The following is an 18,419-nucleotide window of genomic DNA, read 5'->3' on the forward strand; positions in this document are numbered from 1 at the left end:
CATTACCATTTCAAATTTTAATTGTTTTAAATTAACATAGAAATATATGATCAAAAGCCATTTTTTAGATGTCCCTTCCTACTACAGTAGACTTTGAATCCTGCAGGCAGAGAAAACAAATTGTGGAAGAGCTGTAGAAATTGGGGACAGTCTCAAAGAGGATAAAAATGAATTCAGATATTTCTCTTTCATGCCTACTCTTTCTGAATGGCCTATTTTAAGGTTGTTATTTATACCATCAGGTAACAATAATTTTAGAGGAAGAAGAAACACCTAATATATTTTAAAACAATTTTTGAAAAAATTACATAAAAGCAGCTGGCTCATTAAAGAGTTTAGGGATGAACAAAATACTAAATATATTTAGGGAACACAATGTAAGAAGCGCCACAGTAAATTCAAAACTGTCTGTAAGCAAATCTGAAAATGAACATCAAAGGGGATGTGGGAAAATTATATTATCTGCCACTTCACACCCAAGAACACAGAGGCAGTGAAACAGTGGGAACTAAACAGAGTACAAATGGAAAGAAAGAAAGCAAGAGGCATAGTGGTACAGAGGAACAACACTGGTCAAGAAGTGGGAAGGTCTGAGTCTCAACCTCTAACTATCTCTGTGTGATGGTTAATTTTATGCTATGGTACCCAAGTTGTTTGGTCAAACATCAGCCTAGATGTTGCTATGAAACAGGTTTTTTAAAGATGTGATTAGCACTTAAATCAGTAGACTTTGAGTAAAGCAGATTATCCACCAAAATGTAGGCGGGCCTCATCTAATCGGTCGAAGGCCTTAAGAGCAAAGACTTTCCCAAGCAAGAAGCAATTTGGCCTCAACACTGTAACACAAAAATTATGCCTGACTTTCCAGCCTGAAAATTTTGGACTCAAGAGTAACATTCACTCCACCCTGAGTCTCCAGCTTGCTGGCCTACTCTACAGATTTTAGACTTGCCAGCCCCCACAAACATATGAGCCAATTCCTAAAACTCAAGCAATCTATCAATCTTAATCTCTACTTCTCCCCCTCTCCTATATGTGTGTGTGTGTATGTGTGTGTGTATATACACATATACACACACACACTGTCTCTCTCATGAACCCTATTACATTCTGTGACCTGTAGCACAGAACCAGAAAACTTAGTAGTTTGGGGGGAAAAAAAAAGATCTTACAGGCCACTTAATCTAGTCTCCACACAATGCAGGAATCTCCTTGACATTACTGCTGACTATCAACCAGTGTCTCCACACCTGAAAGGAGCTTAATAGTCACACACACACACACACACGAAAGTCACCCCTTTTTAAATGGCTTCTATTATTGGACAACTCACTCTCTAACTGGAGAAAAAAACAATCTGTGTAATTTTCAACCATCCAACTAATCCTAGTTGTACTTTCTAGAACTAAAAATGAACTACAAACAATTGTTGTTATCAGGAATATTCCATACAGTTTAGTTTAGATACAAATAAATTGGTAGGCAGAGTAACAGCCCCTAAAGATGTTCACTTCCTGATCCTCAAAATCTGTATGTTCCTTGACTTGGCAAAAGGGATTTTGTGGATAAATTAAGAATTTTCAGATGAGGAGATTATCCTGGATTATCAGGGTGGGTCCAAGGTAATCACAAGAGTCTTTATAAGAAAGAGAGAGGCAGGAGAGTCAGGTGCAGAATGAAGAAAGATAAGAAAGCCTTGACCTGCTATTGCTGGCTTTGAAGATGAAGGAGTCGTAAGCCAAGGAATATAGGCAGTCTCTAGAAACTGGAAAAATAAGAGAATGGATTCTCCTCAGAGCCGCCAGAAGGAAGGCAGCCCTGCCAACACCTTGATATCTAGTCCAGTGAAACCTGTTTTGGACTTCTGGCCTCCAGAACTGTAAGATACTAAATTTGTTTTGCTTCAAGTCACTAAATTTATGGTAATTTGCTACAGCAGAAATATGAAACGATTACAAATATATTAACATTTAAAAAAATTAAATATAAGCAACTAGAAAGATAAGCAAATCAAAGTTTAATACAATTTAATGGGGCAAAAACATTTTATAAAATAGACTAGGGAATTCCCTGGCAGTCCAGTGGTTGGGACTCTGTGCTTTCACTGTTGAGGGTGCGGGTTCAATCCCTGGTCAGGGAACTAAGATCCTGGAAGCCATGCACTGCAGCCAAAAAATAATTTTTTTTTAAAAGGGACTATTTAACACTGACAAGCTCTGTACAAATGGCCTAGCAGCATTCTCCAAGTCAGGCCCAACCCACCTCCCAAATTTTGAGAAAACTTAAATTTCACAGGATAAATGAGAATAAGACAAAGACCTTCTTTATTCTCAAAAGTGATGCATTTGTCTATTGGTATACCTTTTTCTGGGTAAGAAAATAGCTTTTTTATAACTTTGGATTTGAAGTTAAAATGCTAACATATACTGTAGTAAGAGAACTATTGTGTATCAATGTGAATGTGGCACAAATTAATCACTATTTTCAAATTTAGCTATTGAGATACTTTTATACTGGACCTACCATTTAACTTGCCTCAAGAAAACTACTTGTCTGATTGTAGCTTTTACTTGAAAAATACTTTCTGACATTTGTATTTAAGTCATACACAAAGATTCAGGGGTGAACTTTAAACCAATACAGACATTTGAATGAAACTGTTATTTAAGAAAGAAATATGAAGGGGAGGATCTTCCAGATAAAAACCTTTCAAATATTTGAAGCCTAGGATCACATTTTCACTTAGTTTTTACTTCACCAAAGTATATCCAGTCCTTAAGCATTCCCCGAGTAAGATGTTTTTTGGCATCATCCCCATCCTCCTCATGACCCTCTGTTCCTCTGGATACATCTAGTTTGTCAGTATCCTTCTTAAATGTGTTCAGAACTGAACAAAATGCTGCAAATGTGATCCCCCAAAATGCAAAGAATGTTAAATTCCTTATTCCAGAGACTTCATTCTTAGTAATTCAACTAGGGCTTACAGGCTATTAAGTTTTACACCTATTCAGCTGACTTCATGAAACTAAAGTACAGAATATACACATACTCTTATTACATTTTAACTTATTAGTTCAAATAATCAGGCACAGGTTGACAACAAAGCACTCTTTGGGCAGAAGTATTCAATCAGCTATAAATCCATCTGACTGTACTATCTCCCAGATCACATTTCCTCATGTTGTCCACAGAATATCATGAGAGACTCTGACAATGTGCTTTCCTGAACTCAAGATATGTTATTATGGCATCCTCCTATCATGCAATCCTATCAAAAAGGAAATGAAGTCAGTCTGGCCAGTCACTTAACCAGGGTCTCAGTTTCCTCATCTATAAAGAAAGGAAGTTGGACTAGATCCCTTTGAGCTATAAAATTCTATTATTCTAAAAGAGATTTTATCAGGTAGTAGAAAGATACTGAAATAAATAACGAAAGAAAGCTAACCCATGGGAGAGAGGCACCTTGTCATGAATAATGAGTGGGGTGAAGCATTGTCTGTAATCCCACGCTGATAATCCATAAACCAGAGGGAACTCTATCTTATTTCTACTTCCACATAAAGTAAAGCCTCAATTCAGACTTTACCAATTATTAACTTGTGATGTTAGGTTCTGGAATAAAGATTAACACTGTGGAGTCACTGGAAAAAGAAACTTGATAAGCAAATGAATAATGAAACAATTATTTGCAAGCCCTCTAGAAATATTTAATTTCATGCAACCACTGAAACTGCAAATTGTTCTCAGTCATTGTGAAAGACACTGACTTGACTTTGGCTCTAGTTATTTACACTTAAAAAACAGTAAGGTTAAATTTTTTAAAATATATTATTCAGTCACATTTTTCTAATACTCAGGCTAGCCTTCCCTTTTCTGGCCAAAGTTTCATTTTACCCAAAAGGTAAAATGTATTTGAAGGATGCCTATAGTCTGAAGAAGAGTACAAAAGCAAAATAAACAAAATGCACTCCCATTTCTGTTCTCTCTAGAATTTATCTCATGCCCTCTAGAGAAATGTCCTTTGAAGCCAGTAAATTTCAACAATTTTTGCTTATTGTTGCTCTCTTTTCTCAAGCTAAACTTACCCATGACTCCATTTTATGAACACACAAAACAGCTAAATTCGGTAGGCCAAAGATTCTGCATGGTGCTTCAAGACCCACTCACATGTGGAGAGTGGATTGTTGGTGGGTCACGATGTACAGATATACACCCATGCTCTCCAAGGCTGCTCAAGCTACCATTCAGGACCCTGTGGGAGCGCTCAGGAAGGGCACCGCAGTGCTGTGCTTATGGCTTCCTCCCTCAGGAAGCTGAACTGGTGAAGTTTCTCACTAGCCCTCTAGACTACTTGAGTATGAGGGCAGCAGCTTCTGCGTGATAGTCATGATCATATTAGTGACTGATAGTCTTTAGTTCTCTGAGAATAAAATACAATTTATAACATAGAGTATACAGTTTACGACGTTTGACTTTTGAAACCATTTTTCGATTGCATGACGTATCAAAATAAGGGCTATCTATATCCTTATTTCACAACTGTAAATGGTACATATTATTGCCATGTTACAAAGGAAAATGGAGACTCAGAGAGACTAAGTTATTCAAGGTCACAGACTATCTATAGAAAGTGAAGTGCCAATATGAGTTTGTATGATCCCAAATCCATGCTATTTCTACTGCAACACACTGCCACTCAAAGATGACACAAAGTTTACCATGAAGGAGCTCACAGCCTAGGACCCTACAAAATAAGGCAGAAAGAAAAGGGTATAATGTTTGAATCCTATACAACAAGAACACAGTCATACATTTCTTGTGTAATAAAGCAAAAAGAATGTTTTTTAAAGCAAAATATAAGTATCACAAGAAAGGTAGACGTTAGATCAGAAAAAGAAAAGATTAAGAAAAACTGGAAAAGACATTTAGAAAAGATAGTATTCTAGGTGTTGAAAATAAATATGACTTCAACATTCAGAAGTGGGATAGAACACTTCAGGCAGGGGAAAGAACATGAACGAAGACACACAAAAAGGAAAATACAAGACATATATGTACAACAGCAAATATTTCAGATCTGTTAACACAGTGTTTCCTACATTTCCCAGATAAGATTTCCAGTGAATTCATTAAAAGTACAGATTCTCAGGTTTCTCCCTCGGAGATTTTGATTCAGATTTTTTTTTAAAGTACTACAAGTTTAATTTAATTTTTTTTAAAGTACTACAAGTGATTTTTTTATTACTAAGGAAGTTTAAGAAGCATTAGACTAAAGGACAGAGTTGGCAAAGGGGAGTCATGAAAGAAGAAGCTTGAAATAATAGGCCAAGGAATTTGGCCTTATTTCTATAGTCAACAGAAAGCAACTATAACATCTTAATCAGGCTTCAGGAAGACTATTCTGATAGTAATGAGTGGAAGGAAAAAAAGAGAAGGGAGATGGGAGACCAGTCTGTAGACTAGGGCTGCAGCCCAGGCTAGAGATAATAAAGCCTGGAACAAGGGTAATAGTAATATAAATTAAAAAGAAAAAACAGATTTGAGATACGCATGGATGAAAAATTGGTAGAACAGTTCAACTAACTGGTTGTGCAAGGAAAAAAATAAGAAAAACGTCAACTAAATCTAAAATTCTTCTTTAGGGGGCACTGATACCAGGGAATTAGAAAGAGAAGTCACAGAACAGGGAGAAGTTTGGGAATAAAAGATAATGAATTAAGCCTTGGCTAGAGCTTGGGTAACAAGTGAGATATTTAAATATAGAGATGTCTAGTAGGCAGCTGGAGAAAAGAAAAGTAAGTCAGCCTAGAGATATAGATTTGAGAGTCTGAAACAAACATTTGATAATTTTATCACAGAGTGCCCTCAATTAAAAAGTCAGACAAGAGAAATGTAACTCCATACTAGAGTTATCCTACTTATTTGATAATGGACTGTGGGTTGCAATTTTCTTGGCAAAGAAGAAAGAATTTACTTGGTCTTTCTACTGTTTAAAGTGTTTTACAGGTTTAAGAGCAAACATAAAAAGCAAGCTAGAACTATCTACAGTGGTATCTTTCACATTTCAACCTTGTAGCAAACACAAATTGCTTTTGGAGTATCCAGTTCACTATAATTCAGTAGAAGTTAAACATTATTATTTTTTTCTTTTTTTACTTTGTGCAAAAGTAAGCAGCAGGAGGAAGATACGCTTTAAACATTTAAGACATGCTGTTGCTACCAATAGAAAAAATTCAAACTAATTTCCTAGTAGAGTCAATCTCAAAGTAATTGTCCACAAACGTTATTTTAGGCCAGAAATTTAATTCAACAAAAGATTGACAGAAAAATTCCTTTTGCCCACACTTGCTCTACAAGGCTGCTAAACTTAGTACTATCCAAGACCCTACGGAAGTTAGGGAAGGGCAGTGGGCCGACTGCATTGAGCTGCCCCCCACCCCAGAATGCTGTGCTACCAGTGAAATTTCTTGCCAGCCTTTTAGAAGGAGGCAGCTTTTGCAGCATTCAAAATCACATTAGACACTTTAATAGCTATAGAAACCTGAGGTCAAAATTCTGATTCCACAACCTCCTAATTACACAGTCTTAGGCAAGCAACTTAACATCTCAGTATTGATTTGATTTACCAAACAGGAATAATAACATCCATACCACATGGTTGTTATAGAGATTACATAAAATAAATACTTAGCACAGATAAGAAAAAACTCATTACAGTGCAGTATAACAAGTGTTTGATGGCTCAGCCTGGGTGAAAGTTGTCTTGGGGAGGGAGGTAGAGGTAGTGAGGAGTTAATAATGGAGGTAAATTTTAAAAGGAAAAATAAAAATTAGCCTAATAAAGGAGAGCACACACTCCAAGCAAAAGAAAAAAAGGGGTGGGGGGGACACTGGGGAAGGCATGGATATGCAAGGAAACTTGACATCTTCACAAAACATCAGTGAAAGGGAATCCTGGCAATTCCCAGATCTAACATTCATGATTTTTTCCATTTACAAATATACCTGCAGGATCATGACATATAGTGAATCTTTCATTTTGATTAGGGACAAATTTGAATCATGAATAATATAAGACTAGTGTACTGATGATGACTTCTGAGATACCAGGGTGACAGAGTGATTGGTGATATTGATAAGGAATAGGAAAAGGAGGTTTTCATGTAAAGATGGATTTAATTTTGATATCTAAAATAGAGATGTTTCCTAAAGGCAACTCAGAGTGAGGGATAAGAGCCCAGAAGAAATATTTGGTCTTGTCTCCTACTAGAGTTCAGAATGTTAGTATACATGTGGTAACTGAATCCATGGTATCAAATAGATCAATCAAGGATGCTGAAGACAGCAAAAAAAAAAAAAAAAAAAAAAGACTAAATATTTCTTATACATGTCCATTTTAATTCAGTTTTAATGCAAGGGATATAAATAGAGTGCTTACTATATGCCCAATATTAGCCTACCAAAACCAGGCTCAATGATGAGGGAAGCAAGTGGATAAAGAAGTAAAGACAAGGGTAAAAATAATGTGCTTTTAAGTCGATGCTATTATAAGTGTCATTAAGAAATAGGTGACTACATCAAGCAAGTAAGGTAGTACTAGGTTACAGAGTTTTAATTACATACTACAGTAAAGACTTTGAATCTTATCCCGTAGGTCTCAGTGTTCACTAATTTTTAAGAAAAAAGACATATGAAAATTTGGGGCAGTAAAAACCCTTGAAGATGATTTTCTTGGGGCATATTTGTCAGAACCACTGCTTTAAACAATGGTGGGGCACTGTAGGTGTTTCAGCAATGAGTACTGTGATGAAAGTGATATTGAGGAAAACCATACTTAAAGGCCTATGGCAAGCATTGGTGGGATAAAGGACAGGAGGCAATGTATAATCTTGAGACATGGATTTTATAGTGAGACAGATGTAGGTTTAACTCCCAGCTCTAGCTACTTATTATGTGACTTTGAGCAAATTACAACCTATTAATACCTTAACTTATTCATAGGTAAAATGGGAGTGATAATTTCTATCTTAAAGAGCTGTGATGAGAATTAATGAAACGATTAAATACATGTAAATGATGCTAAAATGAATATGAGCTTTGGTCTATCACTGTTTGTTACAGTAATGATAATTACTAAATCATCTAGCAATCCAATTAAACCAAGCATAATTAAAATCTGAATCACAAAATTAAATCATTCTTTAACTCTAGGTGTAACTGATTTTTAAAAATGTCAGATTAAAAAAAAAAACTATCTCAAATCATCTCAGAAGTTGCAAATATTACGGACCACAAATCATTTTATGAATTGGTTCAATGAACACTTACTGAATGTGTACCATGTGAAACATGCTGTGCTATGTATAGCAGGAGATTAAAAAATGAGTGAGATATAGACCCTAATCACTTTTATAATTCAGAACAAAGGGCAAATTAAGAGTTTTACCTGACTAACTCGATTTACTTCCTCCTCTTCTTCCTCAGCTTCCTCTCCAAATGAAAGTAAACTAAAATTTCTGATCAGAAATAAAGAAAAAAAAAGGAAAAAAGAATTAAAGAAAGAAAATTTAGGAAGAAAAAAACCAAAACATAAATATCCTACTTTCAAAGCAATAGAACCATTAAATACACTAAGTCAAGCATGACAGAAATAATTAAAGCGTTTTATATTTATCAAAACTGGTGAGCAAAATGGGGATTTCTAAAAAACTAATAAACATATAGCTCTGAGAGTACTACAAATGGGAAGCAATTTATCTAGTGTCTGCCAAAACAATCTTAATATTTTAAAATTAGTAAGTTAAACAAAATTGTCAAAAAAAGCAATAAATTTAGCTAACCAAATGGTACATGGGAAGAAAAATCAAGTTTGTCTTTTTTGAGCCTTCAAATTAATATATCACAAGGAAGATAAATATTAAGTTATTAAAACTCTCCTTTCAAATATTGGAAAAATAAAAGATGTGGCCACAAAAGAGGAATTTCATTTCAAAACTTAGATATAATCAGTAACTACCACATCATCCCTATTATATTTGCTATGAATTAAAAACAAAAACATCCAACTTTTGGGCTTGTTGTCAAGATAAATCACAGTTATGGAATATTATATCTGAATATAGTGACAGTGACCTTTCACCCAGAAATAAATTAGTTAAAATAAATAATTAAAAATAAAAGGAAATCAAATATAAAGCTGTATAAGAAGTTATTTTGCCACAAGATATCAACTGCTTATTAAAGTGTCTGGCTCATATTTGACAGTTTAATAACAGCGACTTAACTTACTTACATTGTAGGATATCAAGAAAAGAAATGAATATATATTGAATACCTACACTATTGGGTGTTTTCAAATTCCCCTTCTCATTTAATCTTCATTATAACCAGGTGTTGTATTATAAAGCTCCATTTTAAAAGATGGGGAAACTGAAGCTCAGAAAGATTAATAAACTTTGCTTCTTATAACTGGGGTAGGCAGTATTATACTTAAAACTGTCTGACTCTAACACTTATAAGTACAATAAAATCCCTAATATGATGCTACAGTTCAGTAAAAGGGTAAATTGAAATCCAACTCTCTGATATCTATTTTAATAAAACAGACAAAATTAATAATGTAAAGAATATTGTTCACAAATTACTGAAATTTATTAAAAGAAGAAATTTCTATTTTTAGAAAACTATCCTTAGGAAATAATCCAGAATACAGAAACAGCTTTATGTTTAAATATATTTATAATAAGATTATTTTAATAGCACCAAAAAATAAGAGTGAAAAGTTAAATAATGTAACCATGAGGTCATTATATCCTTCATACTTTACTTTCCAAGCTCTTTATCCTGAGCATATATTAATGGGAAAACAAGTAAAAAACAAAAAAAATTTCTCAATAACTCGTTTACATAAATAAGTCTTGTAGTGATCATAAATATTTACCTACTTTTTAACACAGATTTCATATGGACATCTCAGACAATACTTATTTACCTTAAGTTTTTAAAGTTATATACTGTATTTGAATATAAGAAATGTACATTTAGAAAAACACACACACAATATAATTTAGATAGTACCTCTTGGTCCAAACTGACCTCCCCCTCACTACTAAACAATTGTTACTAAAGGAAATAAAGTGAACTAAATGAATCGGTGTTGCTTTTCAAGCTGAGGAGAAAATCTTTCTACTCTGATTATTACTTTGTGCCTCTGGGTTTCAATTTCTTTACTTCCTCCTCTGGTTTCTCTTTTTTTGGCTTTTTTATTTCTCTTGGAATGATGTCATCAAAAGGATTAAACAAAACCTATGGAAAGAAATATTTTGAAAAATGATTAAGTTTTATAAAATTTCACAAAAACTTAAAACCAATATTTAATTATGTTGCCATTAGTGTCCATAATTTTTCCTCACATAACCACTACAAGCATAATGATATATACTTCCACTTACATGGCCTCACTGGATTCTCCCAGTAATCCCATATGCTATTAAGTAAAAGGTATTTTATCCCTATTTTACAAAAGGGAAAAATATTCAAGAAAACATAATATATAGTAAGAGAGACAAACTCAGGTATTTTGACTCCAAATCAAATGCTCTAAGGTCCTTGCTTCCTCAATGAAGAATTACTCTTAAATTACCTAAGATATCACTTCACTGGGCTAAATAAAACTAATTCATCCAGCTTTCCGTTATGAGTCGAGTATTGCACTCATTGGATTACCAGCTGAAGTTTCATCTTTGAATTCGAAATCTTCAATTAAAAAAATTCTTAACCAGAAACTGTGACTAAATTACAGAGATAAAATCTAAGTAGTAATGTTAATTTCACCTGATAATTTAACAATACAAATAATCAATTTCTCTTAAGTGATAATTTAAGTAATGTAACTCATAATAATCATGCTCCTACCTCACAACTTTTTATTTTGTGTGGATTACGTGGTCTTTCTTCATCATCAATGTCTACTTCTGTCAGTCGCAGCATGTTATATACTGTATCCCCTGTAATCTATCAAATAAAAAAGAAAATTTAATTGAAAAATATTAAATTCATTCTTTGAAATAAGGGAGGACTTTTGAAAATATTTTTTAAATAATTGAAAGGGAATTTCATATTGTTATATAAGAGTATATGCATTAAGTAGTGTAAAAAAGCAACATCATCCTAAGGGGAAAAGGCATTGATGAAGTTTAATCCCTCAGTAAGATTTTTGAGAAATTTCCAATATATACTTAATGTCAATTTTTATTAAAAATATAATGCCAAATAACCTCCTTCTGAATGACTACTTTTTGTTCAAACATTATAAACAAATTTATACTTTAGAATAGGGTAGATCAAGCAAATAACAATAACAATGTGGTAAGTGCTCTGCAGACATTATTAAAGGCATTCTCCAAAGAGATAAAGTTGATTGTTTTTAGAGGTCAGCCCGTGTCTGCTAGAGTGGGCCAAATACATATTTCAGGGAATCCTATACAGAACATCCAATGATTCCACTGTTGGTTTGTTTTACTTTTAGTAAGGATACGAAAGAGTAATATAACCCAGATAACTTCTAAGCCCTGGAAGTTATATCAAATAAAAGAGAAATGGAATTTTTAAAAAAGACATTATCTCATTTAATCCTCAAAACATCCTAAAAGTAGGTACTGTCATTATCTTGCTTTTCCAGATAAGAAAATTGCAGTTCAAAGAAGTTATACAGCCGACAGTGATGGCCATTCTGACTTGTAACCACTAGGCTATACTTTGTCTCTAATGTGTAAGTTATATAACATCAATTGTAAACAATGGTGCAGAATGGCAACATAAATCTCATTTTATTATATGCTTATTTTTTGTAAATAATAGGAAGGAAACTCTGTGAACATCAGACAACCTGTGTTGGAGTGGCTCAAATGTGTCAATGCATATTTCTTAATCCACGTTGTTAAGTATTAAGCAACAATACTGTATTGCATGTTTTTGGCATGACTCCTCTTATTCAACATTTCTCAAAAGTTGTAAAATAATACCAGTTTTCAAGTTGTGCTAAGTGTGTTCTTTCCCTTTTCATCTTTTGTCTAGGATAGGGGGGAAACCATTCTTATTGAACCAGCAGAGGGAGCTCATGCACTAGTGATGTCTAACACGCCTAAGACTTAAAACTATCTGGGAAAATATTGGAATATTTATGAAAAGGGAGGAGCATGAGAAAAAAAAATCTTCAGAATCCCTTTTAAAGAAAACTACTGAAAATTCTATGGAAATGATAATCTCTGATATGATGTTAAAGTAAGCCGGATTAAATAGGTATTGTTCAAAGTAATATTTCAGGTAAAAAGTTTTAATGTTGGGACTTCCCTGGTGGAGCAGTGGTTAAGAATCCACTTGCCAATTCAGGGGACATGGGTTCGATCCCGGGTCCAGGAAGATCCCACATGTCGTGGAGCAACTAAGCCTATGTGCCCCAACTACTGAGCCTGTGCTCTAGAACCCGCGAGCCACAACTGCTGAAGCCTGCGTGCTTAGAGCCCGTGCTCCACAACAAGAGAAGCCACCGCAATGAGCAGCCCGCACACTGCAACGAAGAGTAGCCCCCGCTCGCCGCAACTAGAGAAAGCCCAGGCGCAGCAGTGAACGCCCAACGCAGCCAAAAATAAATAAATAAATATATTTTTTTAAAAAAAGTTTTAATGTTAACACAAGTTTCACTTTAAACTGAAGGGAATTCATCATTAACAAAATAAACTTTAAGCTACTAAATGTTATTACCTAGGTGTCTTTCTAAAAATGTTAAAACAGTATCAGCTGAGTGACATAATAGTTAATAATACCATTAATACAATTTTAGAAAACAGAAAAATTTAAAGTTAAAACCAATGACTTGTTTGAAAAACACACACAAAAATTCAGGTGGTTCCTCATAGCTTATTATAACAGGAATATACAGTATTCCATCATTTTTAGAAATAATAAATAAATATCCTAGGGAATATTTTTATGAAGGCAGCTCTTAGATAAGTTGATCATATATATCATAGAAGCCTAAGATAACTGGACACGAACCTTTCCAAAGATGGTGTGCTTATTGTTAAGCTCATCTGCTCGACCCAGTGTAAAGAAAAACTGACTGCCATTATCATGAGGACCAGCATTTGCCATGGCAACCAGTCCTCTCCGATTAAAACGCAACCGTGAGTGGAATTCATCCTGAAGAATTAAAAAAAAAAAGATTTAGTGAATGTCCTCAGTTATAAGGCCCTTCATATTTCAGCTAACAAGCAAGGTCCCATACAACTTCTAACCAAAAATGCTGAAGTTTTATTTAACTGATTTTCACATATAATCAAATCCAATATCTACGGTTCCTTCAATTCTATTAAATTTCACTAGCCTGTAAGTATCTTCTAAATATACTCAGCCACAAATTTGGCCTATTTTGTGGAAAGCTTACTACTTACACAGAGGAAGGGTACTCAAAGGGAATGGATTTCTGAGTCATTTCCCTATTCTTCTCATCCCTCAAAGCCATCTAAGCTTTTAGAACCTTCTATTTTTTTTCTCCAGGATAACTACTTTTGAATCATTACAGAGTCTTCAACTATTCCCTTCTTGACCCCATTCTAAATGTCATGAAACAACTGTTTTCTTCTTATTTTTTAATTCAAGGAATCTAGTATGATTATGTTATGTGCTTCACTGTGTTTTTTAAAGTCCTAGGTTGAATCCTCTCTGAACTGGCACTGGTCCCATTTGACAGTTTTCAAAAGAGCAGGAGCAAGCCATTCTAAGGTGGTTTTCTTGCTAGGGTAGGGTTACATAAAATATACATTAGTCTTTTAGTTAATAGAAGACCTGATACTGGACTCATTTATAATATAGCCATGTTATGTAATCAATGTTTTTCAGAAAGGAAGTTCTGTTTCCTTAATAAATTCATCTCAAGGGATTTGAACTCAAAGGATCATAACTCTGGATACTGTATTAAAAATGACCTAATTGAAAAACTTACCAAGATATCTGTATTACTTGAATATAATAAGCAAAAATCTCAATTTAGAAAGGAATTGTCACAAAGAGCTATTCTGTTAAATCAAATAATAGAATAAAGGAATGCTTCCTACCAGTTGGAGGCTCTAAAATAATGAGATATCTCAATTTTGTAAAATATAAAATAGTCTAACAGTGACATTTGAGACTCTTCTATAACCATTTCACATGCTCTAAGGCCACTATCATATGAAAATTAAAGCAAACAGTTCAAGCATTTTTCTCAAGAATCATACAGTAACCCAGTATAAAATTAAAGGAAATTCCAGACACTCTATCTTATTAGTATAAATTTGAAGTTTTAAAAAATTCACATATTTTAAGAGCTATTGATGCTTACTCATTAAAAGAACATAATATTGATACCATCAGATTAATAAATAACCCAGCTTTTAGCTTTTACTTGAACGCACTGCTATCCTTTATATCTTAATTATGACATTAACTCTTTTTTTCTTTTTAGATCTATGTTGGCAGCTAACAAAACACTGACCTATTCTTGATTAAAACCCACACCTCTTCTAACTTTCATGTTGCTTCTTCCTTCTGTTTCCCCTTGTGATTTCTTGTTATGGCATGCATTTTGTGCTACAAAGGTCTATTGTGTACAATTTAAAATGAATTCTGCTATGGACTGAATTGTGTCCTCTCATAGTTCATATGTTGAAGCGCTAACCTACAATGTGACTGTACTGGAGATAGGGCCCATAAGATGAAAAAGTTAAATGACTTCACAAGAGTGAAGTCCTAATCCAGTAGGGCTGGTGCCCTTATTAGAAGAGGAAGAAACACCAGAACGTTCTCTCTCCACCATGAGAAGACACAGCAAGAAGGCAGCCGTTTGTAAGCCAGGAAGAGAAGCTTCACAGAACTGTCTGCTAGCACCTTGATCTTGGACTTCCTAGCCTCCAGAACTGTGAGAAATAAATTCCTATTGTTTAAACCACCCAGTTAGAGGTATTTTGTTATAGCAGTTCAAGCAGATTAATATAAATTCTATAGTGTTAAATAAAATGATTTAAAATAGGATGGCATATGCAATGTTCTAGAAATGTTTTACACATACAAAGTTGCCGAGATCAGATACAGTCAGATATCGGGAAATATGTTATATAGTCTTTTTTTTCTGACTCACATGTTCCTCACTACCACCTTTAGCTCCATCTGAATTCAATCTGGCATAAAACTTTGTGACAAGGCAACTTAGAAAGAATGCTTGATGGGGTAAGTGCTGCTCTTATTCTGTATAATCCTAAATATACAATAGACCCGATTTTGTGCACTAATGTAAAATGCATTTTCTTCTGTGGGGCACAATCATTTTTGATTAAGCAATCCAAGCTGACCTGAAAAAAGATTAAAAAAATTCAGTCTCACCTTGAATGGGGCTCCATAGATAGAATCTCCACCAGTCCCTGTACCAGTAGGATCTCCCCCTTGGACTATAAAACCAGGTACAACTCTATGAAATATGGTGTTGTCATAATATGCTGGAAGAAAATAAAAAGAATTTATTATTCTCTTTCTGATTTTTCATTGTTAGTGTAAAGAACTGCAACAGATTTCTGTATGTTAATCTTGTATCCTGCTACTTTGCTGAAATTGTTTATCAGTTCTAATAGATTTTGTGTGGTGTCTTTAAGTTTTCTACATAGAGTATGATGTCATCTTCATATAATGACAATTTTACCTCTTCCCTTCCAATTTGGATACCTTTTATTGCTTTTTCTTGTCTGACTGCTATGGCTAGGACTTCCAATACTATGTTGAATAGAAGTGGTGAGAGTGGGCATCCTTGTCTGGTTCCAGATTTTAGCAAGAAAGCTTTCAGTTTTTTACCACTGAGTATTATGTTGGCTGTGGGTTTGTCATAAATAGCTTTTATTATGGTGAGATATGTTCACTTCATACCCACTTTGGTGAGAGTTTTTACCATGAACGGATGCTGAATTTTATCAAATGCTTTTTCTGCATTTATTGAGATGATCATGTGGTTTTTGTTTTTTCTTTTGTCGACAAAACAATCCCTTTTAAAATCATATAAAAAAATAAAACAAAATATTTTTATTTTATTTTATTTTATTCCTTGGTCAGGAATAAACCTGACCAAGGAGGTGAAAGACCTATATGCTGAGAACTATGAAACACTGATAAAGGAAATTGAAATGATTCAAAGAAATGGAAAGATATCCCATGCTCTTAGACTGGAACAATTAATATTGTTAAAATGGCCATACTACCCAAAGCAATCTACAGATTTAATGGGATCCCTATAAATTACCTATGACATTTTTCATGGAACTAGATCTAACAATCCTAAAATTTATATGGAACCACAAAAGACCCAGAATTGCCAAGCAATCCTGAGGAAAAAGAACAAAGCTGGAGGCATAACTCTCCAAGACTTCAGACAATACTACAAAACCGCAGCAATCAGTGTGGTATTCTGGTGGTATTCTGTGGTATTCTGGTATTCTGGCTTCTCTGGTGGCGCAGTGGTTGAGAGTCCGCCTGCCAATGCAGGGCACATGGGTTCGTGCCCTGGTCCGGGAAGATCCCACATGCTGCGGAGCGGCTGGGCCCGTGAGCCATGGCCACTGAGCCTGCGCGTCCGGAGCCTGTGCTCCGCAATGGGAGAGGCCACAACAGTGAGAGGCCCGAGTATCACAAAACAAAAAACAAAAAACAACAGTGTGGTATTGGCCCCAAAACAGATATATGGATCAACAGAAAGGAATAGAGGGCACACACCTATGGTCAATTGATCTTCAACAAAGGAGGCAAAAATACACAACAGAGAAAAGACAGTCTCTTCAACAAGTGGTACTGGGAAAGTTGGACAGCTGCATGTAAATCAATGAACTTAGAACACTCCCTCACACCATACACAAATACAAACTCAAAATGGCTTAAAGACTTAAATGGAAGACATGACACCATAAGACACCTAGAAGAGAACATAAGCAAAACATTCTCTGACATAAATCATAGCAATGCTTTCTTAGGTCAGTCTCCCAAAACAAAAGAAATAAAAGCAAAAGTAAACAAATGGGACCTAATCAAACTTATAAGCTTTTGCACAGCAAAGAAAACCATATACAAAGTGAAAAGACAATCTATAGAATGGGAGAAAATATTTGCAAAACATGAGACTGACAGGGATTAATGTCAAAAATATACAAACAGCTCAATATAAACAAACAAACAAACAACCCAATCAAAAATGGGCAGAAGATGTAAATAGGCATTTCTCCAAAGAAGACATATAGATGGCTAACAGGCACATAAAAAGTTGCTCAACATCACTAATAATTAGAGAAATGCAAATCAAAACTATAACGAGGTATCACCTCACACCAGTCAGAATGGCCATCATGAAAAAGTCTACAAATAATAAATGCTGGGGAGGTGTGGAAAAAAGAGAACCCTCCTACACTGTTGGTGGGAATGTAAATTGGTGCAGCCACTATGGAGAACAGTATGGAGGTTCCTTAAAATAACTTAAAATAGAGTTACTGTATGATCCAGCAATCCCACTCCTGGGCATATATCCAGAAAAGACAAACACTCAAATTTGAACAGATACATGCACCCCATTGTTCATACGGCATTATTTACAATAGCCAAGACATGGAAGCAACCTAAGTGTCCATCAACAGCTGAACAGATAAAGAAGATGTGGTATATATATATATTACTCAACCATAAAAAGGAATGAAATAATGCCATTGGCAGCAACATGAATGGACTAGAGATTATCATATAAAGTGAAGTAAGTCAGAGAAAGAGAAATATCATATGATATCACTTATATGTGGAATCTAAAAAATGATACAAATGAACTTAATTACAAAACAGAAAGAGACTCACAGACATAGAAAACATAGAAAACAAACTTATGGTTACCAAAGGGGAAAGGGGTGGGGAGGGATAAAACAGGAGTTTGGGATTAACAGATACACACTACTATATATATAAAATAGATAAACAACAAGGACCAATGTGTAGCACAGAGAACTATATCTTGCAATAACCTATAATGGAAAAAAATCTGAGAAAGAATATCTATCTACCTATATCTATATATATATCTGAATCACTTTGTTGTACACCTGAAACTAATACAACATTGTAAATCAACCATACTTTAATAAAAGAAAAATTTATCAATGTCTAAAACTAAGTGTATTTATAGTTATCAGAGTAAATACAACTAGTCACAAGATTTTTCCCCCAGAACGTTAAATAGGCTCCTAAACCAAAATCTTTTCTTCCTTATTATAAAATATCTACTCAAAACAGAACAATTTCTATAGAAGCCATGGTAGTGGTTGTTTCGTATCTACTTTCAGGATTCTCTTAAACTCTGGATTACAGTT

At 34.4% G+C, this 18,419-nt stretch overlaps 1 protein-coding gene across 1 annotated transcript in view; it reads right to left on the reverse strand.

Annotated features, from left to right (window-relative positions):
• Window positions 1–18,419, reverse strand: part of CWC27 (CWC27 spliceosome associated cyclophilin) — a 233,671-nt gene that overhangs the window by 198,823 nt on the left and 16,429 nt on the right. Inside the window, exons 3-7 of the mRNA XM_082621632.1 lie at window positions 15,418–15,530; window positions 13,057–13,200; window positions 10,915–11,013; window positions 10,202–10,305; window positions 8,447–8,516 (exon numbers count right to left, since the gene is read on the reverse strand). Coding sequence (XP_082477758.1) covers window positions 8,447–8,516; window positions 10,202–10,305; window positions 10,915–11,013; window positions 13,057–13,200; window positions 15,418–15,530 — 530 coding nt within the window. The remainder of the gene's footprint in view (window positions 1–8,446; window positions 8,517–10,201; window positions 10,306–10,914; window positions 11,014–13,056; window positions 13,201–15,417; window positions 15,531–18,419) is intronic.

This window comes from Mesoplodon mirus, assembly GCF_964341445.2.
Source record: "Mesoplodon mirus genome assembly, chromosome: 5".
Classification (NCBI taxonomy): domain Eukaryota; kingdom Metazoa; phylum Chordata; class Mammalia; order Artiodactyla; family Ziphiidae; genus Mesoplodon; species Mesoplodon mirus.